The following is an 11,930-nucleotide window of genomic DNA, read 5'->3' on the forward strand; positions in this document are numbered from 1 at the left end:
TCCAATGGAGATGGAAGAGACAAACAGCAGAACACATACAGATTTCTGGAAAAGGCCCATTTGAAGTTAAGAGAGACCAGAAATTTTTAAGAGCACCAGTCAACATATTTGTATGTCGATCCCAGCAACACTCAAGGGAATAAGAAGTGAGGAAAAAGGCCCTGTTGAAATGCTCCAGACCTGTAGTTTTACAGCGTAGATGTGAGGAAAGGAAAAGGTGACAGAAAATTTTAAATTATGATGAAAAGAATTTGAAGGTATGAGCCAACGGGACATATTTAGTGTATGTACTTAGATATGTAATACATAATAGATTATTGATAGAAATTTAACATGATATAGCAGAAATGAGAAAACATTGGGAGGTTATGAGGGGAGAAGTTAAACATCTTTGCAGTTTAGCTAAGTTTTGAACAATGTTGAAAGATCAGAGAGGCACAAGTATCCTTTCAGAGTGATCTCCTTGGACACTTCATCTTTGGATACTACAGAGCCTGTTATTAATTGCTTTATTGGGAGAACTGTGTCTCTGGGACATTTTCAGATTCAGTGTCCTCTGTCTTCTTCTAGTCTCTACTGATTTGTAGATCTTCAGGGATCTCCAGTCTCAAATAACAGTTCCTGCAGCTAGTACATGGGCCTTAGGCACTGATTTGTAACTTCAAGGTAATAACAGCTTAAGTTCTATGGCTTAAATTTATTTTTTTGTACTAAAACATGATTATCAGTGTGAAACAAAATGTTGAAAACTCGCTCTTTCAACTTATTCACTTCTATTTATACCTTGATTTTATATCTACACCATGCTCATGACTTTTAACTTTTAATGATAAATTGAGATTCTGATTTAAAGTGATGTTCATCTAGGTGACAGGAGATAATGTGGTGCACCTGTGATGCTAAATTTGCATCATAGTGAAATATAATTCTTCTACAGCCTAAAATGAATGTATTCTTATAAATAAGGAACTGATTCATGACTGTGAATTGATCTCTCATAGCATTTCTTTTGAGGTACTGTGTGTGTGTGTTAAAAACACAGGAGAAAGTCTTATTTGACTGGGATGGGTAAGGTGGCAATGAGCCCCTTAAAGAGGTTAGAGCAAGAGTGAAACATGTCTGGCTTTATTTTATTCCTTTGATAGAAGAAAAATGAACACTATTTAATGTAGATAAATGGATGGAAAATGAGAGAATGGGAAGAGTTATGCGTGTGTATGTGTTTGTGTTTGTGTATAACTGTGAGTGCATTTATTAGAATTAGAAATATATATATTTAATATACGTTATATGAAATATATTATTTATGTAAATTATACACATGATGTATGTATTATCTAGTTTGCTCCTTAGGCGTCTCTTCACATTCTCTTTTGGAGTATAAGTATTGTGCTCTCATGAGTACTGTGCTCTCCTCTCCCTATTTTGAGGGACCACTCAGTGACTTCAGGCTGTTATTAGGTGCCCAGATTCCTCATGTGACCCTTCCCTTGACTTCATTTCATTTCCACTGAGTTCTGTTAAGTATTATTTTTACATGATAAGTGAAATTAATATAAATTATTAATCATTGAGAGTTACTTAATATATTTTACTTCCAAGATTCATTTTTGCAACAAGTAATAAAACAATTTCAGGACATGCAATTATATTAGGGGAAAAATTTAAGCCCTGAGTGATTTTTGCCGATGCCATGTAGAAAATGCCTATTTGTCCTAAACATGAGGTATGGTTATGATCTTTGGATATAAGCTTTGTGTCGGTGAATATATTTTAAACTTTGGCATTTATAATTTGGGCTTTCTAAATGCCCATTAAACAGCTTGGCCTCTTCTACAAGGTAAAAATTCTACTTGAGTTTAACTGAGGCAGCCTCTTTCATCCTGATAAAGAGCCCTCCTTACCCTCATCCCCACCCGCTCCATTCAGGTTCAACCTCATAATTCAACACATAAGACCAGAAAGCCTACTCCCTTCTTCAATACCACACACCAAAGAAGGGAAGGACAGTTGTTCTGAATTCACTGTATGAATTTACAGCATGAATAAGCTAGTGGACTAAATGAGTTAACTAATCACTAAATGAAATATGTTTTTGAAATTATGTGTCCGTATAATTTAAAATTTAGATATAAATGTTAATGTTATTACTTTCAATACCCAAATGTTTGCCATTTTATAGGAAAAATAACCCCTATAATCTCTGGAAGCTGGCTGTCATTCATATAAAGAAAATCCTTGAAAAATAATTCCAACTCAGAATTTACAGTTGATGAATGAAAATGCTGTTTACATATATTATTTGAATATATTAAGCATCTGTATTACCAAATTTTGCCCATTTAACTTGATTTGTCATAAGCTGTAAATTATTTGAGTATATTTTATTCTTTTGACATTCTTTCTCCTTTTTTTTTTTTTCTGTGATAAATTTTACCTCAGCTTCTAATACTTATCTCTCAGGAAAACACTTCGTTTCCACAACAGCCTTCACATGACTCTCTGTAGAGTGTTTTCTCTTTCATGCCATCTGCTGAGGCTTCTGAAGGACACTGCCCCAAAATTTATTCCATGGGTCATTGTCATTTCTCTCAGACTCAGTGTTTCAAAGAGTTATTTTTTAAAGATTGATATTGTGAAAAGTAGCCAACACATTATCCTTTCTCTGAATTCTTGTAATTTTTTCCTCCTTTTGTGAGCAGGGTAATGGGCATGACCAATAGCAGTGTGAGAGGAGACTTCATCCTGGAGGGCTTCTCTGACCAGCCCCAGCTGGAAAAGATACTCTTCTGGGTTGTTTTGATATCCTATCTCCTTACCCTTGTAGGAAATACAGTAATCATTTTGATCTCCTCCATAGACCCTAAACTCAAAACACCCATGTACTTTTTCCTTACTCACCTCTCCCTAGTTGATATCTGTTTTACCACCAGTATTGTCCCCCAGCTGCTGTGGAACCTAAAAGGACCAGCCAAGACCATCACATCCCTGGGTTGTGCTGTCCAGCTCTATGTCTCCCTGGCATTGGGCTCTACTGAGTGTGTTCTCCTGGCGGTAATGGCTTTTGATCGTTATGCTGCAGTTTGCAGACCACTCCACTATGCAGCCGTGATGAACCCACAGCTGTGCCAGGCCCTGGCGCGAGTCTCATGGCTCAGTGGAGCTGGAAACACTCTTATCCAGGGCACCGTCACTCTCTGGCTACCTCGCTGTGGACACCAGTGGCTCCGTCATTTCTTCTGTGAGGTACCCTCCATGATTAAGCTTGCATGTGTGGACACTCATGCCAATGAGGTCCAGCTCTTCGTTGCTTCATTGGTCTTGCTCCTCTTGCCCCTAGCACTGATATTCACATCCTATGGACATATAGCCCAGGTAGTCATAAAGATCAAGTCAGCCCAGGCCTGGCGCAAAGCCCTAGGGACATGTGGATCCCATCTGATGGTAGTGTCCCTCTTCTATGGGACCATCACAGCTGTCTACATCCATCCCAACAGTTCTTATGCCCACACTCATGGGAAATTCATCTCTCTCTTCTATACAGTTGTAACCCCGACCCTTAATCCCCTCATCTACACACTGAAAAATAAAGATGTGAAAGGAGCACTGGGAAGACTATTTCACAGAGACCTAGACATATAAAAAATGCAGCAGAGTACATAGCAGTCAATTTTTCATTTTTATGGTAAAAGAACTCTAAAGATCACCTTGTATAATCAATCCATCACTCAAGAGCTTGACCAGCCTGTGAGGAACAGATGTAATCTTCAAAACCTGTATTATTGTATTTCACTTGGCCTCAGAAATATCTGTCCTCTCCAGTCTCTTTCCAGGCTTCTTTTGGGGCCTACATATGGAAAGCAATATTTTCCCAACCCTTTTAAATGTCTATTATTCATATTATTTCTGCTTCTCACCCTCCCTGACTTTCTGTGTTTTTCTTCAGCCTTTCTTCCTTTTTTCCTTCCTCCCTTCCTTTCTTCCTTTTCCACCACTTTTTCATTCTTTTCTTCCCACTTGTACAATGTGTTTTACAACATTATATCCCTTCTACATTATATCCCTTCCCATCAATATTCCAACAATTCCTGGAAACATCTCTAAAATACTTTTCCCATTTATCACAATAAAAAGCTTTCATTTACCATGTGGGGAACATTGGAGAAATTAGACTAGAAAATTTGGATTTTTTTTTTATACCTTAAATATATATAATTTTTCTTTGCAAAAAAGAATATATATATATATTTACTGGACTTTCCTCTAGGTACTTTTAAAATTATTGATTATGAATATTCATGTGGTACAAAGCTGACCGTCACCACTTGTACCCCAGATGTGATGGCCAGATCAATACTATCAGCATGCCCATTACCACAAACTGTGATTATTCCCCATGTTCCCAACCCAATTAACCTCCAATCTCTCCCTCCCTTCCCCCTCCTCTACCCCACCCCACAAACTTAGGTATGCTCCCTCCCTCTGCAAGTCCAATGCATCACTGTGGTCTTTCTTTCCTTCCTTCTTTCTCTCCTAGCTCCCACTTATGAGTGAGGACATGCGTTATTTTTCCGTTTGTGCCTGGCTTATTTCACTCAACATACTTTTCTCCAAAGTCATCCACGTTGCTGCAAATGGCAGAATTTCATTCTTTTTTATTCCATGGTGTATATATACCACACTTTCCTTATCCAGTCATTGTCGATGGACATTTAGGTTGGTTCCATATCTTCTCTATTGTGAATAGAGCTGCAGCGAACATGGGAAGACAGGTATCCCTTCAACATGATGATTTCCATTCCATATACAGGAAACACTTCAGGAACTACAGCTGGGCACAGACTTTGTTAGCAAGAGCCAAAAGCACAAGCAACAAAAGAAAAAATAAGTAAATGGGATTATATCAAACTAAAAAGCTTCTGCACAGCAAAGGAAACAATCAACGCAGAGTGAAACAACAACCTACAGAATGGGAGAAAATATTTGCAAGCTATACATCTGACAAGGGATTAATATCCAGAATATACAAGGAACGCAAGCAGCTACACAGTAAAAAAACAAATAACCCAATTTAAAAATGGGCAAAGGAGCTGAATAGACATTTTTCAAAGGAAGACATACAAATGGCCAACAGGCACTTAAAAATATGCTCGACATCACTGTTCATTAGGGAAATGCAAATTAAAATCACTTTGAGATAACACCCCACCCCAGTTAGACTGGCTATAATAAAAAAGACAGAGAATAACAAATTCTGCTGAGGATGTGGACAGAAGGAAATGCTCCTACACTGTTGGTAGGGCTGTAAATTAGTACAACCACTATGGAAAACAGTATGGAGGTTTCTCAAACAACTACAGGTAGATCTACCACACGATCCAGCAATCCCATTTCTAGATATATACCCAAAGAGAGTTTGGACTTTAAATCCACAACTTCTTTTTTGAGTTTGTGCAAACTTTATTGAACTTTTTTCTTATTCAAGTTGACTTATGAGCAAAAAAAGAATGAGCTTTACTATTATGTTGATTAAAAGATTGAAAATGTAATGTAAATAAAGCACCTAGTAATAAATGATCAATAAGTATCTGTTTACATCTTTTTAATCTTCACTGTTCTGGTCATAGTATTCCCCCTATTTTGATCTAATATATGCTTTTTATATTCAATTGTATCGAACAAAAAATCTTGCCTAGTTTACAATTATTTATCCACTTGTGTTTGTATCTGAATGGAAAAATAATTACCTAAAAAATAAGAAAACAAATTAATCCTTGTTTTATCTTTATAAATGGAAAAAAAAAACATGATTTATTTTCTCTGCTCAGTTTTAGAAAGTGTAATATACTTGCTTTTAGTGGTGATAACAGAGTTGAAGTTGTCATTTCCAAAAGGACAGAAACTGTAGTATAGTAGGAAAGAATGACATTTGAATTTGGAGAGACCAGAGTCTATATCCTGTCTCCACCATTAATTTAATAGCTGCCTAACTCTGGGTAAATTATTTAACATCCCTGAGCCTCAGCTATTCCATTTCTAAAATGAGAACAACCTCAAACATTTGTTATATTTTAGTAGATAGAAGACAGATAGTAAGAACTCAGTAAATGTCAGTTATCATTAATAAGCTGTGTTGATTTTCTTAGTTAAATAATCATGATGTCAGATTGAGTATCTTTAATGGCAAATATACATATGTTTTCCAGGCATAAATTTTGAGGGTAGTCACCAGTCACTACTAATACTCTATTAAATTCGCTTGTGATAATCAAGTGGGTTCAGCATAGATATCCTTATCCAAACATAAATATGTCATATTTATTCACCTATTTACCTACCAACCTACAAGATGGATCCACTTACTGTAGCAAGATCAGATGAAGTCCTGATTGGTAAGGTTCTCCTGAAAAGCTCTACTAGCGTGATTCATTACTTACCCATGTAATTACCTATTTTTATTTTTTCCTTATATTTAGTTTTTATAACACTATCTCTTTCCCTCTATTATTCTCAGTTACCCATTTTCATTTTCACAATATACTTGCTTAATTTTTTTCACTTTAAAACTCAATCAGTAAGTTTATATGAAAGAAAATGAACCTGTGATCTGCATTTTAAGAACTTCCCTTTAGATGAAAACGTGTGCACAAAGAACTGACAGGTCAAATCAGAGATCGACATGTCAGTAATTTAGTCATTATTCATTCGATCAATAATAGTTTATGCACTCCTGAATGTTTGTCACTGTTCACTAATAATATTCCTGTAAAAGATATTTCATGACTTATTAAACAAAAAGCAACATGAGGTCATACCAAATGCAAAATAAAACAAGAAGGCAAGTATATTGAATGCCTACATGTCTGAGAAATTCTTGGTAAAGGGTGAATCTACTAATGACCACTGAGTGTTATTTTGAAGGAAAAGATAAAACTATAAATATATATGGAGTAAACAAAATTGCATTCTAAGTGGGAATGTCCTGAACGTGCTAAGGATCAGAGGGCATCATCTTTGAAAGATAGAAATCAGATCATTGGCTTTCAATGATATATATCAGGAATAAAAATAATGTGGTACCTTATATTTTTATAACTATATAGATCTTTATCGAATAAGAAGGTGCACTTTTTAAATCTTAGCAAGCATCTTTTGATTGTTTAATCCTCATAAACATCAGCCTAAATAGTTTTTTAAAAAATAATTTAAAAAATTCTGATTAATCATGGTAAACTGAACGGAAGTGTTTATTCCCATTCCTTCACAAAAACCATAAAAATTACACTAAGAAGCTATAAGGACAAATAGAACTGAAGAGATGCTGAGAGCAGAGAAGAGATCAACAAACTTTTGGAAGATGGAAAATAGATGGAAGGTAGTAAATAGCTTACAGTAGAAATGATGAAAGCTAACTGCTTTTAGAAGATTGGGGGTGGCGGGTGGGACGTGGGAGCAGCCAGCAAGAATAAACGAAGTGTGCACTGCAGAACCCTGGAGCGGCAACGGAGGGTTAGGAAAGGTAAGATTTGCATGTCTTAAAAGGATTTTTAAATCTGCCTTTTTGATCTAAATACTTAACAATTGCTGCAATTTGTTTAGTTTTAATAATATAAGGTTTGACTTGGATTTTTACTACTTATCTTTAATAAACATTGCATTCTCGCTGGAAATGAATCTAGAGAACTGACAGAAAACAGCTTCCGACATTAATGAACTCAATAGTAACTTTTATTCTTGCAATTTTTCTAAGTGTCTTCGGGCACCGTTTGGAACTCCAATCCTTGCAGTACTACATATTTCCGCACTTGAACAGTACATTAGAGATAAACGGCACGTGCGGCGCCCCCTAGGCGGGCAAGTTGGGGAGAGTCGGAGCGCCGATGCAGAGCCCCACAGTGGGCGAGGGGAGCTGCGGCCGCCAAGCCGCTGGGCAGAAGCGTCCCGGGGCCGTACAGCGCCAGGCGCCCACGAGCCAGGCGGGGTCGGCCGCCGGGCGGCGGTGAGGCAGCCGGAGGAGAAGCGCGTAGGGGAAGCGCAGGCCCAGGAGGCTGACCCGGGAAGGCACCGCCGCCTCTGCCCGAGCTGGCGCTGTTCCCGCCGCTCCACAGCCGCCCCCGTGCGACGTCCTGCGACCCCGACTTCCACGCTGGGCCTGGGCGAACAGCTGGAGAGCTGGGAGACGCAGACGCTGCGGAAGCTGCAGAGGCTCACCTTTCCGGACGCCACCAAGCTCATGATGGACACCTTTGAATACCAGGGCCTGGTGAAACCCCACGGGAGGCTGCCACTGTGGAGCAGTTCGTTTTGAAGTTTGAGCCTCAGCCTACTTTCACGTCTTAGGCTACAACTGCAACATATGCAAGATGCAGAATAGACAATTCAGTGTTCCTGCCTCTCTCTTAAAGCTCCTGAAGGGAGCCAAGAACAAAACCACGTACACAGTCAACACTCACAAAACCCAACACACCTTCTGTAAGAGGTCAGGCCTCGGAATCGCCCCACACTACCTGGATGAGGACACATTGCAGAGTGTGGTCACTGAGGAATTCAGTGGCAGTGATTGGGAGAAGGCCGCGAAGGATCACAAGGGCATATCAAGAACATGTCTAACGAGTGAGCTTCTGCTTCTCCCTTCCTGAAAAGGAGTAATGATTGGGGCCAGCAACTTTGCTGTCCCTGCTACACCTCAGTGGTGCTCCTAAATGTGGCTGACCCAGGCTACTGGTGCCATTGGCCACTGGCCATCTTGGTCTCTGCAGGTTGCTCCAGCTTCCAGTGTCTTCAGGCAGCTCTTTTCTTTACTTAGCTCGGATTTTGAGGTAGGATAGTTGACATCCTTCCTTCTCTTCCCAACTTCTGTGTGATTTTATAGAAAAAAAAAAATCAGCATTAAAAAGAAACAAACAATGATACCATAGCAATTGCAAAAACGTAAGTTCAATTCTGTCTTCTGATGTGACCACTTAGAGCTTTTATTTGTGTTTAAAATTTAAAACAGTGAAACAAGGGGTGAATTGAAGGTTTGATATCTCAGTTTCATAACTGCAGATTTTAGTTTCCACCTGAATTATTTAAATAAACTTGACTACTATGCCTAAAATTTAGATTTGTTCTTTTAATTGTTGGTTTTAAAACTAAAGAACAAATCAAGAAAGTAAAATGTTACAAGGGTGACTCAATGTACTTTTTGTAGATGTTTTAGTTTTATTTTATTCTTTTAAAATTTTTATTTATTTATTTTTTATTGAATTGTAATTGATTATATATATTTTGGGGATTCAATGTTGACATATGTTCATCAAATCAATATTACTAGTATGCATATTGTTACAAATTGTACTTATTCTTTATGCCCTTTGTCCAATCTCTCCCTATCCCCCCTCCCTTTCCCCTCCCACCTCTGATAACCCTAGATTTCTTCTCTCCCTCTGAAAGAGTAATGATTAGTCTGTTGATTTGTTGCCTAGATGATCTGTCCAATGATGAAGGGTGTGATCAGGTCCCCCAATATTATCATAGAGCAGATGCTTCTTCTGTCACTCTGGCATGGGCTTTACGGAGAGAGACATCCTGTTCTTTTCTTTGGTCTCTGCTGGTGACTCTCCTTTTGTCAGTGCACTCCACTGGCTGGTGGACCATCTGCCTGGTGGTTGTGATGTCAAGCCACTTTCATGGCAATCGAGGTTACTGTGGTGGCTGTGGTGGGCCACCCACATGGAGGTGATGTTTTTGGCATACTCTTTGGCCCTGGTGGTGTGCCTGGTTGGAGGTGGGTCCAGTCCCCGCTCAATGCCCTGGGTCCCTGGGCAGGTTCTGAGGCACTGGCAGTGTGCCTGGTTGTGGGCAGGGTGTCTGGTCCTCAGCTCTGTGCCCTGGGCCCCTGAATGGGGCTCCAAGGCCCTGGCAGTAGAAGTTTTAGTTTTTATATTGCAGTACAGACGATCCCTGATTTATGATAGTTTGTCCTACAATTTTTCTACTTTACAATGGTGTAAAAGTCGTATGCATCAGTAGAAACTGTACTTCAAATTTAGAGTTTTGATCTTTCCTCAGGCTAGTGATATGCTGTGTTTCTTGCTATGCTGGGCATCTGCAAGTTGCAGCTCCCAATCAACAAGTGAAGGTGAACAACCAATACTCTACAGTGTGCTCTGTTGCCAGATGATTTTGCCCAACTGTAGGCTAATATAAGTGTTTTGAACTTAAGCTAGGTTAAGCTATGATGTTTGGTAGGCTAGGTGTACCTGTATTAAATGCATTTTTGACTTATGATATTTTCAACTTACAATGAGTTTATTGGGAAATAGGGAAATAACCCCATTATAAGTTGAGGAACATCTGTATTTATTTTGTATTTTGTATTTTTCTACTGGCACAATTATGTATATATTCAAAGACAAAATAAAGGAACATTTTCTCTAATTACACCTCTTTTCTGGCCATTATTATTATTAAATTTTATCATTATTACCAAAAATAATCTTGTCATATAGAGGAGGGGATTAAAATTATTAACTCAAGGTGTCAATGAGTACATAGCAAAATGAAAGAAAAGAGACCTATGTAAATATAGGGGATAGTGAAATTGTAATCACCAGCAATCAAGCAAAAAACTAAAAACTGCCAGGTGTGGGGGGTGGAAGCTGAAAATTCATATATAAAGGCTGATAAATAAAATGGCATTTGAGTTCTCAACAAAACTACTGCAGGCTAGGCTGTAATGAAGTAACAATTTCAACATGTTAAAGGGAAATTATTTCCTACTTAGAATTCTATGCTCAGACAAAATATCAATCAAGTAAATATGAGAGTACTTCAAAAAGTTCGTGGAAAGATTTGTATTGTCTTTTAATTATATTTTCCATGAACTCTTTGAAGTATCTTTGTATTATGAGAAAATAAAGAAATTTTCTAACACAGAGGCTCTGGTTTTTCTTCTTCTTGTTCCAGTATTCTCAGGAAGGTACTAAGGGCTGTGCTTCACCAAAAGTGAAAAGTAAGAAAGTCAAAAGCCTGGGGTGCAGCAAATGAGGGAATTAATGCAGGAAAGAAAAGGAGAAAACACATCTGATGGCTGTAAAAGTAAATTCCAGGAAGGAGTGTATGTAGAGAATCCAGTTTGGAGCATGAAAGCTCTAGCAAAGCTTGTCAAGAAAAATGAGCTGATAGACCACCTGATGTGTTTGATTATCCTGAAATGAGCCTTACAGTTTTCTGGGTCATATTAATGAAAAGCACAAAGAAAAATCAGACACACACCATTTTTTAACTCAATGAACAACACAAAGCTTTATTAGAAAATAAACTTAATCACAGTGAACCATACGGCTTATCTGTAAAAACTCTATTTATCATTATAACATAAAGACTGAATTATTTAAAATCAGGATATAATTATAAATTATACGGGGACTTGGAGAACAGGTGTGTGTGTGTGTGTGTGTGTGTGTGGTGTGTGTGTGGTGGGAAGGACTGAAATATTATGCAAGAGAAAGCTAAATACTTACCTTCCATAGCTAGAGGCTAATAGATATATACAAAATGGAAAATAAAATGAAAAAAAAAAAGCAGCCTACATCTAATCCCTCAGGAAATCCTATCTCCACCTTCAAAATATATTCAGAATTTTACCACTTCTCTTGCTAAAATCCTGCACTGAACCCTTATCATTTCTCACTGCTATCAAATGAATGTCTTTGTCTCCCCAAAATTCATGTGTTGAAAACCTAATCACCAATGTGATGGTGTTAGGAGGTGGGGCCTTTGGGAGGTGATTAGATTAGAGTGGGATTAATGCCTTTAAAGAAGAGGCCCCAGAGAGCTGCTTCCCTCATTCCACTACATAAGGGCATAGTGAGAAGGCTGTGAACCAGAAAGTGGGCTCTTGCCAGACACCGAATCTGCTGGCACCTTTATCTTGGGCTTATCAG

General features: G+C 38.2%; 1 protein-coding gene and 1 pseudogene across 1 annotated transcript; both read left to right on the plus strand.

Moving 5' to 3' along the window:
* The first annotated feature begins 2,706 nt into the window (after positions 1-2,706).
* LOC134378510 (olfactory receptor 2G3-like) lies at positions 2,707-3,642 on the plus strand. Its single transcript, XM_063097694.1, has one exon. The coding sequence runs from the start codon at positions 2,707-2,709 to the stop codon at positions 3,640-3,642; it is 936 nt and encodes a 311-aa protein (XP_062953764.1).
* A 1,118-nt stretch (positions 3,643-4,760) lies between these two features.
* Positions 4,761-8,639, plus strand: LOC134378971 (centromere protein V-like; annotated as a pseudogene).
* The last annotated feature ends 3,291 nt before the right edge of the window (positions 8,640-11,930 follow it).

This window comes from Cynocephalus volans, chromosome 5 (assembly GCF_027409185.1).
Source record: "Cynocephalus volans isolate mCynVol1 chromosome 5, mCynVol1.pri, whole genome shotgun sequence".
Classification (NCBI taxonomy): domain Eukaryota; kingdom Metazoa; phylum Chordata; class Mammalia; order Dermoptera; family Cynocephalidae; genus Cynocephalus; species Cynocephalus volans.